This window comes from Xyrauchen texanus, chromosome 32 (genome assembly GCF_025860055.1).
Source record: "Xyrauchen texanus isolate HMW12.3.18 chromosome 32, RBS_HiC_50CHRs, whole genome shotgun sequence".
NCBI lineage: Eukaryota > Metazoa > Chordata > Actinopteri > Cypriniformes > Catostomidae > Xyrauchen > Xyrauchen texanus.
The window spans coordinates 17,333,484-17,357,391 of NC_068307.1; the positions used below are offsets into that span (position 1 = coordinate 17,333,484).

At 39.9% G+C, this 23,908-nt stretch overlaps 1 protein-coding gene across 2 annotated transcripts; it reads left to right on the top strand.

The window, feature by feature from the left end:
• Window positions 1-794: 794 nt before the first annotated feature.
• On the top strand, window positions 795-8,850 carry arrdc2 (arrestin domain containing 2). Of its 2 annotated transcripts, XM_052101250.1 has the most exons (9): window positions 795-816; window positions 1,075-1,335; window positions 6,037-6,106; window positions 6,210-6,357; window positions 6,451-6,553; window positions 6,639-6,895; window positions 7,017-7,179; window positions 7,286-7,440; window positions 7,555-8,850. In XM_052101250.1, the coding sequence occupies exons 1-9, from the start codon at window positions 810-812 to the stop codon at window positions 7,606-7,608; spliced, it is 1,218 nt and encodes a 405-aa protein (XP_051957210.1). In that variant the 5' UTR covers window positions 795-809; the 3' UTR covers window positions 7,609-8,850. The 2 variants fall into 2 exon arrangements, with proteins under 2 accessions (XP_051957210.1, XP_051957209.1); XM_052101249.1 differs by lacking the exons at window positions 795-816; window positions 1,075-1,335 and adding an exon at window positions 4,975-5,489.
• Window positions 8,851-23,908: the final 15,058 nt, after the last annotated feature.

The following is a 23,908-nucleotide window of genomic DNA, read 5'->3' on the forward strand; positions in this document are numbered from 1 at the left end:
AGGTTTGAGCTGACAGAAAGGCTACAGTTACTCAGATAACCACTCTGTACATTTGTAGTGTGCAGAATAGCATCTAAGAATGCAAACACATCGAACCTTGAGGCGAATGGGCTACGACAGCAGAAGACCATATTGGGAACTATTTTTAGGACCATACTGTTCCTAATAAAGTTCTAGGTGAGTATATACACACCAGTCAAAACATTTGAAACACTTGACTGAAATGTTTATCATGATCTTAAAAATCTTTTGATCTGAAGGTGTATACTTAAATGTTTGAAATTTGTTTTGTAGACAAAAATATAATTGTGCCACCATATACATTTAATTACAAAACTAAAATTTTATAATACATTTCTTTTTTTTTTTATTGATGATTTGGACCAAATAATATAGAAATGCAGCCAATAAGTGCCCAACATAGATGGGAACTCCTTCAATACTGTTTAAAAAGCATCCCTGGGTGATACCTCAAGAAGTTGGTTGAGAAAATGTCAAGAGTAGCCTACATGTCTGCAAATTCTAAAGCGTGACTACTTTAAACAAAATCCAAAATAAAATAAAACTGTGTTATATTTTAGCATCTTTAGTCACAACATAATTCCCTTAGTTCCATTTATGTTATTTCATAGTTGTGATGACTTTTGTGGAGGGGAGCTACAAACACAAAGGGGGCGGGCCTCTCGCAAGTGCCTGGTTCCTATTGGTGCAGAATCAAATGTGGGCGGTCGCATAAGCAACAAACGTAGTAATAAATTTAACTTTTTACGGTGGTGCTACGGTGTTGTTGAGGCTTGTTGGTTTCACAAATGGAAGGTAAGTTTTCCATGCTTTTGACCTTGCTATTTTGTCACTAATATTTAATAGTAACCTTCTAACTGTTTAAGCTTTACCATCACTTTTTCAAAAATAAATAACACTGAAGTTTTATATTGTGACTGTATTTATGGATAGAGTAGCCTATAGCACCGTTGTCTCTTCATTTGCAGCATTATTTAAGCCTGTCGTAATGAACCATTACAGGTGCATGAACAGACGATCGATATGATTTCAACCTCTGGCTTGCTCTCACAGTAATGGCATTCCAAAGCATCAAACTCTTTGCTCTTCAGCTGGACGGACCAGATGATGTTGTGTACAGCGGTGGAGAGATGGTCACTGGGATGGTGGTCCTGGAACTCAACCAGGAGATCAAAGTCCGAGCCCTGAGAGTGCACGGAAGAGGGGTCGCCACAGCCCACTGGCTGGAGAACCGCAGTGTTGGCGTGAACACCGTCTACAACGATTACACATCCAATATAACTTATTTCAGAAAGAGACAGCACCTTATTCGAGGTTGGTTCACTTGAGTTTATTCGCTCTCCTTATGTCCACCAGACAATTTTTCGGTTTAAAATTAAACTATTTTGTACAACGCATCACCTCTCGTGTCATCGTGCAGAAAGTCATGTAGTGCACATGTTGACGAGTCAGGAAGCGGCTCCTTCGTTCATCACATTTGACATGCTGAGCACTGGAGCAGTTACTGACTTAAGTACATTTGATCAGGTCTGTTTCTGAGTATACGGGGCCCTAACTAAGCGAAATGCTACTTGGAGGCCCCCACCCCTAGTGAATAGTCTCGCAGCTTTTAGTAGGCTATATTTAAAAATAATAATAAAAATAAATAACCTTGCTTTGCGGTAGATTGGCCGCTCATATTGCTTATAGCTACTATACTTTGAATTCACTGAGTGGAAAAACGTATTTGAAGTGTTTTATAAAGATGTATTTAAGTAATCTGTGAAGTAAGTGATCTGATTACAATTTTAGAGTAGTAATTAGTGATTTGTAGTGAATTACGTTTTTTGAGTGACTTACCCAACTATGGATACTTGAATATGTGAAGCACATGCAGGGGAAAGTAGAATATGCAACACTATTTCTTTAAAATACATAGCATTTTATTTAATAATAGTATACAATTGCAAACTGTAGTATACGAATGACATTCACCTTGGTGAGAATCAACACAAGTTTTATCTTGACCCGAGCATCAATATTTATTCTGTATAAAAGATTTTTTAACTGACCCCAGTGTGAAATTATAACAAATTTGAGCACCACATGGTCATGCAAAGATCGTTGTAGTATAATTTTACATTTCATTGTCCATATTGCATAAATAAGAATTAGATTCACCATTATTAATACTAACAGTAAATTTGCAAGCATACCTACCTAAAATTACACCAAAAAGTGTATTAAAGCAGCCTGTATATAATGTAGTGAGGAATATTTTATTGAAATAATAAAGTGATAAAAATTGTTCTACACTGTAGTGTAGAAATTGTGTAGTAGGCATTATTGATAGTCAATATCTGTCCATCCTTTAACAAGTAAATTGGAGGGGTTTGGTGCAGTGCATGCAAAAACAAATTCTCAAGTGGTCAAAAGTTATCAGGATGTAAACAGACTCTAAGCATGCATTTCATATCTGTGATAAAAAGGAATGACTCAGAGGGCAGAATGAAAGCTCAATGTGAAGTCATTCACAGCCAATACCACACCCAATCAAGATATCTGACATAGCTCACAAAAATGGAGTCTTCCAGAGAATATAATTATAAATATTCCTGCATTTCAGACACTTGTATGTTTGCTGGGCTCATTTTTGTGTATGCCAGGGTTCACATGACAGTTAGAGAGCAGTTATGCAAAGATCCACATTACATAGGTTTTCCATATAGTTGCAATTCATGGTAGATCAGTTAGGGTACATTATTTAAATTAATAGCTTGTGTTTTGGCATAGAGGACATGGTCCCTAAATTGGAATTTTAAAAGAACACCACTAGAGGGGGAACAAGCCACGGCGATAACTTCAAGGCTGCCTGGCTGCAGCTTGGAGAATGGGGCAGGCAATACATTGGGCGGGACTACTTATGTCTCTCCGCCCATAAATTACTCTCATTGGCTCTGTCATCTTTCATAGGTAGGCCTATGCATGATGAAACTGCGTTCATAGTTGTTTTTTTTGTATTGCTTTTTACTTATCCAAGTAGTCAAGCTACCATCCTTCATAATATTTGAAACAATATCTTTGATTTTACATAGTCCTCTATTTTGAAAAGGTTGCGGTCGTTTTCTTTGCTCACAATACTTCCCACAAGTAGGCTACATAAGTCAAGCAGTATGTGTAATTTAATGCACAAATAAATGCTGTGCCATTTGTTTTGGTATTATTCTTCGAGAATGTCTGTTCTACAGTCTTACACACACACGCAATGCGGGTGCACAGTTTAGCGTGGCTGACAGCAAATGCTTATTCATTAAAATGAAGGGATATAACCAGTAGATTTGGCTATTTTTAAGATTACAGAGATATAATCAATTTTATATACCTCTATATTACACACCACCATTCAAAGGTTTTAGAACACTATACATACAAAAAAACAACTGACGCTTCTCTTCACCTCTGATGCATTACATTGAACATAAATACTAGGGAAAACATAAGAAATGTTCAAATGTATTATTACTTTTTTATATATTTTAATTTATAATAAAATGTAATTTGTACCCATGATGGCAAAGCCCCATTCTCAGCTCTCATTACTCTAGTATACTAAGAACATAATGTTTCATTATCCTTAAGTTGCCTCCGCTTCTGAGACTGTCAATCCGTGCATCTTATCACGTGGCTCGTTGTGCATGACACCGCGGAGACACCCAGCATGTGGAGGCTCATGCTACATTCCACGATCTACACACAACTTATCACGCACCCCATTGAGAGCGAGAACCACTAATCGTGACCACAAAGAGGTTACCCCATGTGAGTCTACCCTCCCTAGCAACCGGGCCAATTTGGTTGCTTAGAAGACCTGGCTGGATTCACTCAGCACACCCTGGATTCTAACTCACGACTCCAGGGGTGGTACTCAACATCAATATTCACTGAGCTAGCCAGGCCCCCAACAGTTGTACATAATTAAAGATTTACTGTAACTCATTAATATTAATCAGTGCTGGGTGTATTAGTAAATAATTAATTACTGTAATTAAATTACTTTTTCATTGAAAAAAGTAAAGTAAGGGATTACTCTTAATTTTTCAATAATTTAATTACAGTTACTTCTGATGTAATTGCGTTAAGTAATGTATAGACTATAGAACAATTCTGTATAAAGCAATAGTGAATTTAAAATCTAAATGTAACGTCTAATGTTAAAATATATGTTTTCTAATTTAATGCTGCCCCCTTAAATTATTTGGCCAGTTCATTAATAATTTATTTTCAATTAAAAGAATTCATGTCTATCCTTGTTTTTTCATTTGATCGAGGTTGATAAGGGTTTTAGAAAGTAATAAGTAATGCAATTACTTTAAAGACAGAGTAATTAGTACAATAATCTAATTACACTGTAGAATATTTAATTAGTAGTTAGTAAATATGTATTTTTTACAGTAACGTACCAAACACTGATATTAATGCAGTCGTCCTTCTCGACTACATTGCGTAGCCTATCACTTAAACTAATGTGGCGAATCCTCCACAAGGAGGCGATTCTTGAACTTTTCCCCGCTGGTAACAAAGAAACAAGTTGTTATGCTATTTTCTGTTGTTCAAAGGCATATCTGAGATTAGCACTTTTGCGATTTTTATCCAGCTTTTGGCAGAATGCTCAGTTGGCAGTAACACATACTCTTCGTACTGTGTATCTGTTTTGTCTAAAAATGGCTTTTCTTTAAGTCATTATTATTTATTTGGAAATTATGTGAAACAAAGTTTATAAATGTGCATCTTTTAAAAATATTACGGACAAACCAGCGCACACGTTCACAACCTTCTCTCAACAGGACAGAGAGAACTCGTTTTTGTTTTGCTGAACTTCACGGGGAGGTTCCCCTGGTTCGAGCATGCTCAGTCAGCTTGTTTTTGTCTAAGAACCTGTAACCATCAATCATCCAAGCTCTATCCACACCCTGTCAATATGTTTATAAGCAGGCAGCGATTTCTGCCATAGGCTTTACATAATAAATTCAGTGAGACCGCCCACATGAGTTAAAGGCCGACCAGGGACTATGCACAGCTTCAGTTTTGTTTTGAGTCTCAAGGAACGGTAAACCTCTCCGCACTTTAACGCACATTGTGTCTTTGTTTGACTTTTTACATCTGAAGGCGATATAGATTTAAGGGTTGCAGTTAGGAAACTTTCGCAAGACCAAATATGATTTTCGACAAGTTGAAAAAGTTCGATATCGTGTTTGATTCTCCGGAGATGGACTCTCCTCCGGTGTTCAGCAGTGGAGATGTTGTATCAGGAAAGGTTGTGCTGGAGCTCACGGGAGAGAGTAAAGTCGAGTCAGTGAAGCTGCATGCAGAAGGTTTCGCCAAAGTGCACTGGACCGAGTCTCGCAGCGCCGGCTCAAGCACCGCTTACACGCAGAACTACAGCGATGAAGTGGAGTATCTGAACCGGAGAGAAGTGTTGCTGCAGGCAGGTCAGTCAGAGACTCCGCTTTTGCTTCTTGACAGTTTTGCGGTACAATATATTATAACCAAAAATGCTGCTGCTGAGTGGCTGCAACAGCTTAAGTGTGCAGTAGTGCAAAAACATCCTCAACTTGTTTTTTTAACCTGAGCCAAGCTGTCTGGGTCGAGTTTTAACACCATAGTGAAACTAAAACTATATGGGTAATGCGTAATTTAGTTATTCTGGTCAGTTGTATTTTATAGCTTCAGAATAAACTATAATTCAAGAGGTGTTTGCAGTTCATCCGTATTGGTTTTTACTCTTTATCTCATTTTTGAGTGACAGAGGCTGAATCAAAGGAACTTTCTGCCATTGCAGACAAATGTTTCTGAATGAGTTGTTTTTCTAAGCAGGCACAACATAGCCTATTTCATGACTTTTGGTGTCATTGTTTGAGAGGGTGATTTGAGTGTTTTTTGCTATAACCTGTTGAATTTCAACTTTAGGACCCTGTTTTTTTTTCTTTTTCTGATTTATTGCTTCAACCCTGTTTCTTTCTATATGTTCCCTTGCAGATAATGGTGAACTGACGGTCCTTCCTGCCGGGAGGCATGAGTACCCTTTCAGTTTTCAGCTGCCAGAGGAGTGAGTCTTGCTGTTTATTAGTCTCATATGAATGTTATCAGTGAGCTTTTTTTGGAAAGTTTCCCAAGGAGATAAGGATTAATATGAATGTTTTGTCTGTTAGAACCCTGGTGACATCCTTTGAAGGCAAGCACGGCAGCATTCGATACTGGGTGAAGGTTAAGCTGCATCGGCCATGGGCCTCGGTCAAGAAGATCAAGAAAGAGTTCACAGTTATCGAGCCCATTGACATCAACACTCCTAGTTTACTGGTGAGATGACAGAATATCTGTTTATATACAGTTTTTTTTTTCAACTTATATTTATGTTGGCTAATTTGGCTAACTTTATAATTTATTATAAAGGCACCTCAAGCTGGAACCAAAGAGAAGATGGCCCGCATCTGGTACCGCAACTGTGGGCAGGTGTCAATCACTGCGAAGATCGACCGCAAGGGTTACACAACAGGTATAGACATCCTTTTGACACACTCATGTTTGACATGATAAGGTTTTCGCTGCAGAAACATTAACTTGCCATTCTTGTCTTATAGGTGAAGTGATTCCAGTCTTTGCTGAATTTGATAACTCCACATCTCGATCCGTGGTGCCTAAAGCTTACATCACTCAGACGCAGACCTTCATTGCGAGGGGCACCATGAAGCAGAAGCGAGCTGTGGTGGCCACACTCTGCGGGGACATACTTGGTGCACACCGTAGAGAGACCTGGCATGGCCGAGCCATTAAAATCCCCCCTATCGGCCCCTCCATTCTGCAGTGTCGTATAATCAAAGTGGAATACATGCTCAGGGTGAGTTTGTTGGCATTGCAAACTAATTGGAATCTCACATTCAATCAAAAAATTTTAAGTGAGCTAAAATTTTCCCATGTGATGTTCATGACCTTATGGAACAGCACTTTTTTTTTCTTAGGTCTGTGTAGATGTTCCTGGGACTTCCAAGCTTTCCCTGGAGCTTCCTCTGGTAATGGGCACCATCCCACTCCATCCATTCGGCAGTCGCACATCCAGTGTCAGCAGCCAATACAGCATGAACATGGAGTGGATTCGCATGGCCATCCCTGAGCAGCCGGAGCGTGAGTGTCCCAAATCCTGAGCTTCAATCTCTCTTATTAGCCACAAAGCTCCATCATACAGAGAAATATCTGTTTGTCACTCAAGTTGAGTTCTTTGTTTATACAGCTCCTCCAGAATACAGCTCTGTCGTCACAGATGAGGAAGCAATCCAGAACTCCACAGCAATCCAACATGAGGAGGACCTCAGTGGAGTTCTTCAGCGCTCCCTGATGGCCTATGTGCAGGAGTTCAGATTACGCCCACCTCCGGTGTACAGCGAGGTGAGCAGACATTTGCATATAAGACCATGTAGGCTTATTTGTTTACATGAGACCATTTCAGAAAGTTTGTCAAATTGCAATCTTTCTCATTTGTGTTTGGTTTTCTCCCCTCAGGTGGACCCAAACCCTCAACCCATCAACATACGTCCTCGCTGTATGACATGTTGAACTCTCTGCTAGCTGAACATCACAAGATGTTTGAATTAAAAGTCGGGATTTGAATCTCCCAGACGCCTCTCTGACACTGAGATTGGTACTTGTTCCTCGTTTGAGCTGTTCGCATCGAATAAGCCATCTGTAACTCCTGCAGAGGGCCAGAGAGAGGAGGAGATGTCTGGACCAGGCGAGGCAGAACGCTTTCAGTAAACAAAGAGGACATTCAATATCGGGCGAACAAAGGTTTCGCCCATGTTTATGTCCCAAAGACCGATCAGACTCTGGTCTGTCTGTGCCTGAAAAGATTTTCAAGTCACACTTATGTAGAATCAGGGAAATATGAGATCACTTGAGATTATGGGTGATGATAGAATAAGGATGACTTTTATTTTCAGAAGCCATTCAGAGATGCTATACATAGTGCCTTACATTAGTAAGACTAATGTTTTGCTAGGTTTTCTGTGAAATGAGTGTCTGAAGTCTGCCACCTAAAGTGAAAAGCCATCCTCCCCTACAACACCGTATCATCATGTAAATCTCATTTGGTGTACGTCTTAGCCAAAGAGATACAATTCTGATGTACAGGCTCAGTGCTTTAATGCTCGTGTTTGCACGGGCAATTCTATGCAAAAGGGAAAACCTAAAGCTTTTAGAAAATGACGTGGGAAAATTACAAATGTAGAACATTATTTTGTCTTTGGAGTGGTAGATAGCATCTCTGCTCCAGTTGTTGACGTTCATCTATAAGCTTTCATCAAAGGTCGAGCCGCTGACCTGAAAGGTCTTCATTTCTGAATGTAATGCAAGGCAGAATGTATCCGTGTTATTACAGATAACATATCTTTGTGCAAAAATGTTGACTATTATGTCATGTTTGCCAGTAGATTTAAGTAGCATAGTCGTTGCAATGTAATGGTATGCCAGAAACAATGGGGGAAAAAAATAAGAGTCATGTGTTTCCAAGGTGCCTATTTCGTTTTTTAGAGGAGAGCAAAAAACAATGACAGGGATTATGTTATATTAAGCTTTCCTACTGTTTTAACTCCCTGAAGTGTCCTTACAAACAATCCAGAAAAACCACAGTCTCTCTTTTTTTCCAAATAATGAAAAAGTGTAACTTCAGGTTGAAACACAATGATTGTTTATGGCACTCATTTTGAATGAATGTATTTTAAAGGCTTTTTCCTGTTGAAATTTGTGACAAATATATATTTTTGTTAATTACTTTTAAATAAAGAAAACCAATGAACATGAGTATGGTGCTTTATATCACATGGTTTTGGAATTATATTCTGCAGCATATTCTTTTCCTTAGCTTTAGGTTTCAGAACAACAAAGTTTAGTTTAAAATAGATTACTTAATCTATATTATCCAGAGGTTCATAGTATTTCATAGTAAACACTGATCTCCATCTAAGAGAACGTCAGAACATAGCAGTTATCATAGATAGTTGTGCTTTACTAGCCTATATATATATATATATATATATATATATATATATATATATATATATATATATAACATGAGTGGAGACTGAGGCACTGAGTGTACTTTTGTCTCCTGTGTTGTTATCTAAAATAAATCCATGCTTGAGCAATTACATAATTCAAAAAGAAAACTTATGTGTTCTGTGGTGATGGGGGCGTGGCCGATCGACATCTGTGGAGAGCGAGGCCGAGAGAGAGCGCGGTAAGGGTTGGCACCTGTTACCAGCTGTTTTGTGTGTGCAGTGAGAGCGTAGAGTGGCGATCCAGACCGGTGGAAAGGGGAGAGAGGCGCACGACTCTGACTGTGTGCTCATATGTTTTGTGTTGTGCTGTAAAGCAGTTTATTGTCTTACATAGGAAAGTGGTAATGTTAAAGTCTTACGTTGGAATATACACGCGGCTCTCGCTTCCTCCTTTACAAGAGAGCAAAGAACCTGTCACATGTTTAAATTCAGAACATTTAAAGCTCATGACATGAGAGGAAATTAAGTCTGCTATCTAATGAAAACAATATTAGGAAATGTATCATGACTCTATAATGTTTAGAATCACTTTTTAAGAACTGAGTAATACATTAATTTAACAGTAATTAATACAATAATTAACATTATTACATTATACAGTGTATAGTAGATCATTGTCTAATGTGCAATTAAATAGTACGAAAGTTAGAAAATTGGACTGACACATTTTCATATGTATTAGTATTAATGTACTGTACATGAACTGCTGGTCTGTTACATTGTACATAAGTTGTGTTAATGACTCATTAAAGTTATTATAAAGTGTTACTGAAATTTTACAAAAACATCTCAGCACGGTAGACTTAGGCTATACTATACTTACTAGCATACTATATTAATTGAATATTAATTAGGTCATCTGCAGATTTTGATAAATAGTCATTCTTGATGACCAATACAAGCACTCCAATAAATATTTAGCCTAATTAATTTAGGAACTCCAGTGCTGGGTCACCACTTATTATTACACACAAACTAAATGGAAACTCCTGCTCAAGAACCTAATATGTTACCTGACAAAAGCTATTTTAAAAAGTGGTTGGGGACAAAATTTTCAAAAGCAAAAAGTGGTAGAAACATGTCCCACTCATCCCACAATTAAAGGACGCACACCTATGATTATAGACCTGGTTGGGATTATTTAAAAAGATGTGACGCAGTGTCAAAGAATGTTTTCAGGGTTTCAAATGTTTTAGATTGATGACACTAAGTGAAGGGTATTTAGAGCACAAGTATGTTCTTGCCCTTCATCTTGATCTTAGGTAAACTGCTGTTTTGGCTGGTGAGACAGGAAGAACATATGAAAAATTTAACCTGCTGAAGGGCAATTGTTTCTATACATGAACCATTGTGGAACAATTTACCCAAAACTGTTAAGGAGGTTGTGAGGAATTGTTATGATTAAATATATATATATATATACACTCACCTAAAGGATTATTAGGAACACCTGTTCAATTTCTCATTAATGCAATTATCTAATCAACCAATCACGTGGCAGTTGCTTCAATGCATTTAGGGGTGTGGTCCTGGTCAAGACAATCTCCTGAACTCCAAACTGAATGTCAGAATGGGAAAGAAAGGTGATTTAAGCAATTTTGAGCGTGGCATGGTTGTTGGTGCCAGACGGGCCGGTCTGAGTATTTCACAATCTGCTCAGTTACTGGGATTTTCACGCACAACCATTTCTAGGGTTTACAAAGAATGGTGTGAAAAGGGAAAAACATCCAGTATGCGGCAGTCCTGTGGGCGAAAATGCCTTGTTGATGCTAGAGGTCCGAGGAGAATGGGCCAACTGATTCAAGCTGATAGAAGAGCAACTTTGCCTGAAATAACCACTCGTTACAACCGAGGTATGCAGCAAAGCATTTGTGAAGCCACAACACGCACAACCTTGAGGTGGATGGGCTACAACAGCAGAAGACCCCACCGGGTACCACTCATCTCCACTACAAATAGGAAAAAGAGGCTACAATTTGCAAGAGCTCACCAAAATTGGACAGTTGAAGACTGGAAAAATGTTGCTTGGTCTGATGAGTCTCGATTTCTGTTGAGACATTCAGATGGTAGAGTCAGAATTTGGCGTAAACAGAATGAGAACATGGATCCATCATGCCTTATTACCACTGTGCAGGCTGGTGGTGGTGGTGTAATGGTGTGGGGGATGTTTTCTTGGCACACTGTAGGCCCCTTAGTACCAGTTGGGCATTGTTTAAATGCCATGGCCTACCTGAGCATTGTTTCTGACCATGTCCATCCCTTTATGGCCACCATGTACCCATCCTCTGATGGCTACTTCCAGCAGGATAATGCACCATGTCACAAAGCTCGAATCATTTCAAATTGGTTTCTTGAACATGACAGTTCACTGTACTAAAATGGCCCCCACAGTCACCAGATCTCAACCCAATAGAGCATCTTTGGGATGTGGTGGAACGGGAGCTACGTGCCCTGGATGTGCATCCCACAAATCTCCATCAACTGCAAGATGCTATCCTATCAATATGGGCCAACATTTCTAAAGAATGCTTTCAACACCTTGTTGAATCAATGCCACTTAGAATTAAGGCAGTTCTGATGGCGAAAGGGGGTCAAACACAGTATTAGTATGGTGTTCCTAATAATCCTTTAGGTGAGTGTATATATATATATATATATATATATACAGGGTTGGAGATAAACTGAATACATGTAACGCGATTATGTATTTAAAATACAAAATATAAGAACCTACTGAAGAGATTACTTTGCATTTTATTGTCCTTTGTTTCATTTAATATTTAGTCCTTTCAGATGGAAAACATTTATACATATAAGTGATGCGATCCAAAGTGCATTTGAACAGCGGTGAAACACTTTCTTATGATGCGTTACATTCATACGAGCAGACAGAGAAGTAAGTTTGAAGAAAGTTTGGAGCAGAAGAAATAGAAATAAACCTTATGCAAAAAAATAAGCTAAAATGCTATTTCTAGCCATTTTACATGCACATGTTACCAGGCATGATCATATTATTTTATCAAGAAAATTCACATTGTATCATAATTTATTTTTTCTTTTAAGACCTTTGATATTAGGGCAAAAATCATAATCTTGATCATAGTTTTTGTATTGTTTTCTTGTAAAAATATCTAAAAATTATTTATCATACAGAAACAACACTGCATAATATATTTAGGTTTTTCAGAGAATGTATTTTTAACATGTGTATTTTGTCTTACTGTATTAGCAGAGTTTTTATAGTCAAAACAAGTGAAAAAATCTACCAGTGCTGATGAAGTAATCCAAATAGAATACATTACTGACCCTTTATAGCATGTATTCTGTAATCTGTAGTGGAATACAGTTCAAAAGTGACCCTCCCAACCCTGTATATATATATATATATATATATATATATATATATATATATATACCGATCAACCACAATATTAAAACCACCTGCCTAATATTGTGTAGGCCCCCTCGTGCCACCAAAACAGTGCCAACCTGCATCTCAGAATATCATTCTGAGATGCTATTCTTCTCACCACAATTTTACAGAGCGGCTATCTGAGCTCTGTACAGTTGTGGTGAAAAGAATAGCATGTGGTTTTAATGTTGTGGCTGATCGGTGTATATAGATAATTTCATTAAAGTATCTATTTGAAGACTTGGTATACACAACTTCAGTTGAACTGACAAGACTTTCTGAGAGTTTCATCTTGAATGCTTTTCCGATAACACAGTTTTGTTGCTTTGTGGATTTCTAACACAATAATACTATAGTTACCTGTGATATACTGTATTTCTGAAATATATTTTAGAGGCAAATATATCTAAAGAGAACTAAATAAAAAATAGAATTATAGAAGAGTCATTTAATTACATTGCAAAGGTAAATCAGTGATAAGAGAGCTTGTCTTCCATTCACTGGAGACAAGACGTTAAAGGCTATGCATCTGGGTGTGTGAGACTCTTGTTGCCTTGGCACGAGTCTGCAGTGACTTCATGGAAAGCAAGGAAACTTTAGAGGGAGATCAAGAGGCTATACCATTACAGCCAAGGAATCTCCCAAAATATCACAGCATATTTGCAGACCAAAAAACAGCAATCTGGAATTTCATGACCTTGTTTATGACAATATACAAAGACTTGAAACGCACTTGTTTTGGTTTGCACAATATCTTGAAAAAATTTTGAGGTTCTGGGAGAGACTGAAGGTCAAGCTGTTTACTGCACTTTTGAGCGGCATGTTTGCTTTGTTCTCCTTGGACAGCACTGAGCATTGTCCATTTCCCGAAAATTATACTGAATCAAAGCCTTAGCTCACCGCCAAATAGATTAAGTCAGATTTTTCCCACTGATGTGGTATTAGGAGGCATTTAGATGAAAGCTAATACATTTTATTGAAACAACTCATCAATGCAAGTCAGATCTTTACTAGTCATTCAGACTCACCCCTTAAACTTAAAGGGGGAGATATATTGCGGAAAAAGTTTAAGCTTAAAACCTTAAAGTCTCCATAAACATAAGTTAGGCATATGAGGTATCATTTGAAAGCTTAGAATCTTAGAAACTTCTGCATTTTTGCTACTTAACATAGCAAAATAAAGCCTCAACACATTCACGTTTAAAATTAGCACCCTCAGAGGTAATGGGTAGAAATATTTATATAAAAAAAAAGTCCATCACATAACACATAAATGGACAAGTCATATAACAAATGAAAGCTCTTACTCTCAGCCCTAACACCACAGTTTGAAATATTTTCAAAGGAATCACAAAGTGAGATATGATATTTTTAAAACATCAAATAAAAACGTCTCTTTTATGCTCCAAAAACTGCTGCTGTAAGCCCCAAATAGCAAAAAAAATATTTAAATCTGCTTTTACCCTAGGAAGGTCTCTAAAACATTTGCCATTGTTTACTTGTTTATGAGCTTGCATGGCTGAATAATCCAAGATGTCCAGAAACAGGCAAAACAAATCATCAGAAAAATATGTTGTCGACTATTGATGATAAAATGTTTTCTATAATTGCAAAGGGGAGGTTCTCAGCCTTCGAATGACTCCTAGATTGAGCTTCTAATCATTGATGTTTCAATGAAACAAAGAGAGTGGTGCTTTAACTGAAAATTAGACTGAATGTCTATGGACGAGCACATATGTAAAGTGCTAAAATGCGTTTCATAACTGTAAATTGTGGTGGAATGTAATAGAGAGAAAAAATTCTAGTGCTTTCTGCCACTTAATGGAATAAAATTAGACCTTCAAAGCAAGGCTGAATGAACAAAACAAGAATTAATTTTTTACAAAGTTCGTTTTTTCTGTTTATCATAATATTATTAACACATGCTACATTATTTATGAATATTTGGAGTGTTTTTTATTTTTATTTGGGCGGTTCTTGGAAAAATGCAATTTTTTTGCAATTTGTCCAAAGTAGGTGTGAATGTTGAGCTTTTAAAAATGAGTGTGGAAAATTGCGGGTGTCTCACTGTAACCCAGATTATCCCCTTTTCTCCCAATTTGGAATGCCCAATTCTCACTACTTAGTAGGTCCTCCTAGTGGTGCAGTTACTCACCTCAATCTGGGTGGTTTAGGATCAGTTGCCTCCACTTCTGAGACCGTCAGTCCGCACATTTTATCACGTGGCTCGTTGTGCATGAGACTCCGCATGTGGAGGCTCATGCTACTCTCCGCGATCCACGTGCAACTTACCACGTGCCCGATTGAGAGCAAGAACCACTAATCACGACTACGAGGAGGTTACCCCATGTGACTATACCCTCTCTAGCAACAGGGCCAAATTGGTTGCTAAGGGGACCTGGCTGGAGTCACTCAGCAAAACCTGGATTTGAACTCGCGACTCCAGGGGTGGAAGTCTATCCAGGCCCAGATTTTTGCTTTTTTAAAGAAACGATGGGTCAAGTCAAAATAAAGTTTTGCAGGAATCAATATTATGCCCAAAATGCTGTTGATTAAGCTCAACTTGTATTGAACCCAGAATATTCCTCTAAAGTAAAATTTATTCCCAAGATTTAAATTCTGCAAACATTTAATCACCATCATGTTGTTCCAAACGTATACAACTTTGTTCTTTCTTGGACCCCACAAAAGGAGTTATTTTGCAGAACATCGGTACAATGAAAGTGAATGGTGACAGTTGTGAAGATTTTCAGTGAATAACGACTTAAACTTAAGTCTGTTCCTATGATATGCTTCAGAAGACTTGGAATACAGTATAAGTCATATGGACTTCTTATATGTTACTTTTATGGTGTTGTTTTGTTCTTTATGGATCTTGGCAACCCCTGATCCCCATCCACTTTCATTGAATGGTAGAGTGCAGCTTGGTCTTTCTGCTAAACTTCTTTTATTTTTGACGGAAGAAAGTAATACACATTTGGAATGACATGAGGGTGAGTAAATGGTGACAGAAATATAATTTTTTGAGTGAACTTGCCTTTAAAGTTACAGGATAGAGATAAAAGTACAATTAATTTGTTATTGTACTGTTCTGTCTTGGCTAACAAGAAAGGGGACAGAGGTCACACCAGGAATTTAGAGAAGATTCAATATTTTTCTGCACGCATATGGACAACCAGTGCAAATGAGTGCCATCATTGTTAAATGCGTCGAAAGCATGTGCATGTTACTTCCTCTCTCTAACTGCACTGCACGTGGCAGCGTGTTTTTGTTCTTGGCACTCATTTGTTCTTGGCTCATGTCCAGGTCTCAGGCAGAGCTGTGAAGTTATGGTAAATATTGTGAAGAATGTATAGAGAGGCTGAGAAGGACTGTATTTACCTTAGATGAAAAGAAAGTTTTGAACATTTCTTTCCCAGATAAAAAATCCCTCAAAAACAAAAGGTTTTAGACGTGCAATATGTGTTTGTAGTGCACAATAGTACTAGACTAGAGGAACAGGACGTTCTCCAAGAATGTTTCTCCCCCTCTCTCTCTATCTTAAGGGCCGTGGTCAAACTTTTGCAACCCACTGTCTTCTAAGAAACAACCACTGTTTCCCTTCAATAATTCTCGGCAGTATTCCAGTATATTTGATTTTCCCTCACAATTTGAAGGAAATATAAGGACAATTGAGTCAGAGATGTTTGTGGTACTGGCTCAGGAATTAACTTTTTATTAAGAGGCAATATTTGCATCCTGGAATTGATTTTTAGGAGAATTATTATTATTATTATTATTATTACCTCCTTGAGGGTTATTTCTAATCATACGAAAAAACTGTGTGGTGTTCCCTTTTCAAAAAGCTACAGCTTCTGATGCTGCGCTTGAAAGCGCTTTGGGAACAACTTTATGTGTGACCAGCTGTGAATATGTGTGCAACATGTCAATGAACATTGATCGGAATTTATAGCATCTGCCGGTGTAATCATTGGATACACCTGCAGCAGGGCTATAAATAGATGCGTCACAGGTGCGTCGTCAGATCTTTTGTCTTCAGATCACTCTGTGTTTGTGTGCTTCACGAGCCTGTCAGAACTTTCTTTCCTCTGTTAGGAATTAGAATTTGTTAGGCAGTGCGCAGAAAACCCTTTCTCTTCTTTCTCTGCTTTCAAAAAAAAAGAGAGAATGACTGAAAGTCAGAGCAAACGATGCATGTTCCCTTGTTTACGCTCTATGGCTGAGAGGGACACGCATCAGTTTTGCTTTGTTTGAGTTGGCGCCCACACTTCATTCGTGGGTCTCTCTGGCTGAGGAGCGATAGACGGGTCCGTCCCTTTCGCTCGCTCTCTCTCCAGACCCAGTTGGTCCTTCCCGTGATCTTGAGGTGCGCTCTGGCGCCTTTTCAGTTCATGAGGGGGACCTTGAATCTCTTGAGTCTGCGGACTACGAGTTACCCACCTCTGAGCATTCCGTGTATTATAGTAAATTATCAGAGGAATTACTCGATGTGATTACTCGTGCGGTGGCCAGGCTCCAATTAGACTGGCCGCATGAACAAGAGACCCCCAAACGCTACAAGTTGGAAGATTTCTGTCTGGTGGCCAAGGGAAGGGAACGCCTCATCAGTCCTTTTCCTTTCTTTGATGACCTCCATGTCGAGCTCTCTCATCCCGTGTCCACGTGTCCTCGACATTGATATATTCGACTATCGTGGGTGCTGAGACACGGGGGTATTTGATGATGCCGCCGGTTGAAGAGACACTTGCGGGTTATCTCTCGCCAGGTTCGGCATCATCCCTAAAAAGTCCTTCTCTCCCCACTAAGCCGTGCAGGACTACCTCCACGCTAGTGGGGAAGGCTTATCAAGCAGCAGGTCAGGCTGGTGCTGCTCTGCACACTATGGCAGTGTTACATGCATACCAGGCTGATCTGCTGAAGGACCTGAGTGCGGATACCACGCTCGACGATGAAGCTTTCTCTGAGCTTCGTCGAGCCATGGATCTATCTCTCCGTGCAACCAAGCAGACAGCCCGTGCCATTGGCCGGTCTATGTCTGCTTTAGTTAGCACAGAGAGACACCTATGGCTTAAGGGCATCAGAGATATCTCCATGGTTATCTCCAGGTTCCATGAGGCAAAAAGCCACGAGGAAGCATTTGGACAGTTTTTTCCTCGCCGCACTCAGGGTCGGGGCCGTCGGCCACTCAGACCTGCCACGGTCCTGCTAGAAGGGAGGCTCAGAAACAAAGCGTGGCAAGCCATGCTCCCCCTCGTAAAGACTAGGGACAGGCTCGTCACCCTCAGCAGCCCCCAAAGCAAGACATCAGGGGAGTAATTGGTTCCCAAGAAGTGTGTTCCCAAGAAGGGTGGGAGGTTGCGTCCAATCTTAGATCTTCAAGGCTTGAATCGCTCAGTCAGGGTGTTCAAGTTCAAGATGCTAACTATCAAGACGGTCGTGTCTCAAATCCAACATCACAATTGTTTTTTTTTTTTGCCACAGCACAGGAAGTTCCTGAGGTTCGCTTTTGGGGGCGAGGCGTTCCAGTATCGGGTCCTTCCATTCAGCCTTGCCCTATCACCCCGCACATTCACGAAATGCATGGATGCAGCACTGGCTCCTTTGCGACTCCGTGGCATCTGCATTCTGAATTACATAGACGACTGGCTGGTACTAGCACAGTCTCAAGAACTGGCAGTTCAGCACAGGGATATTGTCTTTGTATATTGCTCATCTGGTTTCTCTAGGTCTGAGACTCAACATCAAAAAGAGCGTTCTCTCTCCCACTCAGGAAATCACCTATCTGGGGGTTATATGGAATTCGATCACGATGCGGGCACAATGGTCTCCCGCTAAAATCATGTCCATTCAGAACACCCTGAGCAAATTCAGGCTAGGTCAAGGTTGCACTGTTTGTCAGTGTCAATGTATGCTAGGTCTCATGGTGTCTGTGTCCACGGTGATCCCTTTGAGCCTTCTGCACATGAGACTGTTTCAGTTGTGGCTAAAAGCCAGGGGATTTCATCCAAGGGACAGTCCCCTAAGGCAAATAAGGGTTATGCGCCGCATGCTTCGTTCCCTTTCTATGTGGTTCAGACCCCGGATTCTTACCTTGGGTCCCACTCTAGGTGCGTCTCGTCGTCACAGGTTGCTAATGACAGACGCCTCCCTGACAGGCTGGGGAGCGGTCTTATGTGGTCGTCCATCCCAAGGGGAATGGGAGGGTCATCAGCTCGATTGGTACATCAACTGCCTCGAGTTGATGGCGGTATTTCTGGCCCTGAAATACTTCCTCCAGCATCTGAGAGGCTGCCATGTCCTGGTGCGGGTGGACAACACAGCAGCAATCTCCTACATAAATCATCAAGGAGGTCTACGTTCACGTCAGCTGAATTCTCTGGCACGTCGGATTCTCCTTTGGGCCCAGGGCAAGTTACTGTCACTCAGGGCAGTTTATATCCATGGATGCCTGAATGTGGGAGCAGATTTACTGTCCAGACAGAAGATACCGACGGGGGAGTGGAAACTCCACCCCAAGGTAGTACAACAAATCTGGGTGAGATTTTACAGAGCAGAAGTGGACCTCTTCGCCTCTCAACAGACAGCGCAATGTCCCCTCTACTTCTCGCTGAGTTGGCCTGCTTAGAATTTGACCCAGGAATGGCTAAAGCAAATTTGCACCCTCACCCTCACTACCTGCCTAAGGAACCTTTCTCGACCTTACATCCGGTCACTCTCGAAGCCTTCTGCTCCCCGCAGTTTGCAACGCCGGAGCAGGAAAGACTTCACAGACTTTGTCCAGTCCGTGCCCTTCAGCCCTCCACCGCAATAGCCAGTGGCATAAGTCAGGACAACTATTCGTTTGCCATGGGGGCCGCAACAGCGGGGCGGCCGCCACCAAGCAGACTATGTCGCAGTGGGTGAGGGACGCCATTGCCCTGGCCTACAGGCGCACGGTCAAGCTTCGCCAGTAGGTATCAGGGCTCACTCTACCAGAGGGGTCGCCTCCTCCAAAGCCTTGGCTAGAGGTGTCCCTCTGCAACATGTTTGTGATGCGGCAGGCTGGTCCTCTCCGCACACATTCATCAGATTTTATAGTTTAGATGTTCATGCCACTCCGGGCTCTTATGTCCTTGAGTCGACATCTCAAGCTTATGTCTGAGACCTCTCACGCTTTTATGAGCACACTTCACAACCATATGGGGTCCGGACAGCCACAGTGCGGCGGCGTGGGTATTCTCATTCCCAAAGCGCTTTCCAGTGCAGCATCAGAAGTGTAGCTTTTTGAAAAGGGAACATCTCGGGTTACTTAAGTGTAACCCTTGTTCCCTGAAAAAAGCAGAACGAGATGCTGAGCTTCATTGCCACACCGGGATGCCCCAAGACTGCTCTTCAGACAAAATACCTGACGACGCGCCTGTGGCGCATCTATTTATGGCCCTGCTGCAGGTACATCCAATGATTACACCGGCAGAGGCTATAAATTCCGGTCAATGTTCATTGACGTGTTGCACACATAGTCACAGCTGGTCACACATAAAGTTGTTCCCAAAGCGCTTTCCAGTGCAGCATCTCGTTCCACTTTTTTCAGGGAACAAGGGTTACACTTAAGTAACCCGAGATTTTTATTATTTTTTTGGTCAAAATCTTCAATTGAATAATTTATTTTAAATAAATTATCTCCAATTCTTGAAACTCTTACATAAAAGCAAATAAAAATGAAGCTCAATTATTTCTAAATATGACTGCGAGGGGAGGAGGGGCTCCTAACTTTTTACATAATTGGGCAGTCCTTATATTGTACAGCTCTCTATAGTAGATTTGGATGTAATCACTGTTTTGAGTTGTTTGAGCACTTAGCCAGTGCCAAAGCAGTAGTGAGATAGAAAAGTAAAGGCTTAAGTAGAACATTATTAAATATTATCAAGTTTTAGAGAACAAGGAGTAAACTTTTTGCCATCACATTTTATAAGGCATTTTTTATCACATTTGGTGACATTTTGCACCAATCCCTTGTTAATTTCTTATCCACACATTAAGCACCAATACATGTGTTTGCAAGATGCAAGTGTGTCTGAATAAACATTCCCTTGTGACATTTACCATGCCATATAGATATGCTGTTCCACTTTTGGCCATTAGGAGGAGTTGCCAAGTCCACAGATGGAAATCCAGAGGTGCATCTTTATGCCTAATTTATCTGTGAACTGTAAACACATCCAGTTAAAAACAGAATCTTGTTTCCAAAATGATGAACTGAGTTTTGACTGAGTCACATGCGTATGAACTTGTTTCTAATAGAACAGCTCTTCCCTATCAAAACTTTCCACACAGTCATCATTGTCCACTAAACTTCACCCAAATGACGCTGTGAGAAAAGAGCACAATTTGGGTTATAATTGGAAGAATATGATGCACACTAAATCATAGGGCTGCACTCTCACTGAGTAAGAGGAACTGCCAACACTGCAGCCAGATAAGCAAGGATGTTTGGGAGTAATGAGACTTGTTTTTTACAGTTTTCTCAGGAGAGAACTCCCAGCCTCTCCGACGTCACACTTTATGTACAAGTAAACAACCGGCACCAAGTGGGAACAACCAGACGTAAACATTCAGACACGACTGTCAATAAGATCGAGGACATTGCAAAGATGGCGGATCTGATAAGGAAGGAAGAACAAAAGTATAAAGTCATATTCCGGGTACAATAAAAGTTAAACTCAATCGACAGCATTTGTATCAAAAATGTTGATTGAAAAAAACAAGAAGCATTAAGCTGAGTGAGGCACTTGCAATGGAAGTGAATGGGGCCAATTTTTGGAGGGTTTAAGACAGAAACATGAAGCTTATAATTTTATAAAAGCACTTACATTATTCCTCTGTTAAAATCTATGTATTATTTGGGCTGAAAAGTTGTTTAAATTGTAATTTTTTACAGTTGTTTTAGGGTTTTAGGGTTTGTTGACATTACCTCGTCATGGCAAAAAGTTGTAAAATTGGCTATAACTTTCCACTATAGTTATAGCCAAGCGATTAGTAAGCGATTTATCACACTGAAATCGTGTTAACACGCATATCGTTTATGTCTTGTAGCTATACTGCTGTGGGTATTTTTATGTTTACGGTTTGGCACCATTTACATCCATTTACTTCCATTGTTCCATTGCCTCAGTGTAACCCAGATATTTGCTTTTTTTTTTTTTAAAGAAAAGGAGGAGGAAGTAAAAAAAAATGTTTTTGTGGTAATCAATGTTATGCCACAAATGCTGTCGATTGAGCTTAACTTGTATTGAACCAGGAATATTCCTAGAAAGCAGCAAGCTGGTTTGCCTATCTTAACTGGTTCAATATGGTTTCCCAGCCTGGCCAGAAAGTAAGTGCCCAAAACTCCTATAAAACCAGCAAACCAGGCAGGGAGATCAGTTAAGGTTTTTCTTCCTTAAAAATGAACAAAAAACGGAAGACAGAGATATTTGTGGCTGGCACTGAATTTATGACAGTCCAAAAACAAAAAGGGAACAAAAGATCGAAAAAAATAATAAAATAAGGAGAGAGAGAGAGTATGTAGGTCAGTGTACCTTACGGCCATTAACTGGCACTCCCCCATGGCACTGGCAACGTTTCCTGACAGTAAGTTTATTAGCAAAACACACTGATTCAGGTTTCACATTTTAAAATGTTTGTCATTTATTCTGTGTAAAGTAGGTCTACTAACTGTTCTGTAGTGCATTTACATTTATGCATTTGGCAGACGCTTTTATCCAAAGCGACTTACAGAGCCTTATTACAGGGACAATGCCCCCAGAGCAACCTGGAGTTAAGTGCCTAGCTCAAGGACACAATGGTGGTGGCTGCGGGGATTGAACCGACAACCTTCTGCTTGACAGTTAAGTGCTTTAGCCCACTACGCCACCACCACTCATGTAGTAGCTTTAGTGAATGACCAAAGCACTAATGCTAACTCTTCATTGCTCTACAATAAACTCTCCATTAAACTGTGTCTCTGCGGAGAAGGGATGAGGGTCTCAGGATGACATGTACAGAATATCTGTCTCTCAAATCGAAGGATATACCACCCAGCTAAAAACAGCCTATGATGGTTTGGTGGTCTTTGCTGGTCTCATGCTGGGACTAGGAGACAAGCTTGATCAGCCTATTTTTATTGTCTCTTTTTTGACGATTTTTTTGCCAAAAGTTATTTTTTTGAATACAAGATTGGAGAAAAAAATAACAAATCAAACGTATTTCTTATAACATCACTCACTGAATTAATCATGCAACAAAGGTCATGTGACGACAATGTAGCAAAGTCATTCGCATAGCCAATCATTCCCTCAGCACACAAGCTCTCTTTTTAAAGTGCTTTGCAAACAAACCATCACCCATGTTCTGGCTGTACAACGAGATTTTAGAGGCCTCTCTATGTAGGTCAGATTAGCATGCCTGCTTGTTCAGCTAACAGAGGCCTTTTAGCTGCTGAATGCTGCTAACCAAATAGACAACACCTTCTCTCCTTACTGCTAGCCCTGGACATGCTAGAGTTACACAAAGCATGGGCAGGGTAGCCAAACAGGATGGACACATAATAAAGAACATCTCTTCCTACAGCTGAGGACGTGATTTCTCTCAGGTCTACTTTGAGTGAGGTGTCACATGACCTTTATTTGCTGAGATTTTTAATTTGACTGAACCATTTTAAGGAAAATGTAATTTTGCTAATATCTTTCTTAAAAAAGAAACTTTAAGATATTTTATTTCCTATCTCAGGCCCAAAGTACCAGGAAAGTAACCATCATAGACTTTGGGAGACTACTAAATATTCAGATCTGAGGTTTTTTTTTAAATGGCACATACTTACATTATTACCCACAATCCTACTACCAATATTTTCTTATTTTTACTAACCCTAAACTTAACCCTTAAGTGATACATTCAGGTTTGAACGTTGGAGAGTTGAAGGTCACTAAAGAAATGTCTTGCAGACTGATCTCACAGTGAAATTGGAAAGAGAAGGTTTACTTCATGTAACGGGGCCTTTAGCCCGTCATGTAGGGGAATATGGATTATGGCTGCTCTGGAAGTTTGGACAACGAAAGGATCTTGGTCCCCGCTCCCCAAACGTTTTTTAGCCTCGTTACACGCTAATGTGTGTATGTGGTTTCTTACTTTATTGTTTGGAAAATCTAAAGATCGACAAGGGTAGGCTTCAGGTATAGTAATGTCACGCGGTGGCTTCCTGAAGAAAAATTGCATATAATAAAACACAGTGTGTTATGCTCCTCCCTCCCCAGATCTAATAAAGTAAGTGAGACTACCCCACTCCCTAGCAGCTCTCAATGAGAATGTACATAAGCACAAAAACAATTAAAACAATTTATTTTTCTTGTGATTGGTTATGTCGTTTTGTCTA

What these genes read in the sequence shown, in the direction of transcription:
- arrdc2 (XM_052101249.1), top strand. Translation starts at nt 5,216, where the DNA reads ATGATTTTCGACAAGTTGAAAAAGTTCGATATCGTGTTTGATTCTCCG. An exon ending in TCAACACTCCTAGTTTACTG is followed by an intron (nt 6,358 to 6,450) that starts GTGAGATGACAG and finishes TTTATTATAAAG; the next exon opens with GCACCTCAAGCTGGAACCAA. An exon ending in AAGTGGAATACATGCTCAGG is followed by an intron (nt 6,896 to 7,016) that starts GTGAGTTTGTTG and finishes TTTTTTTCTTAG; the next exon opens with GTCTGTGTAGATGTTCCTGG.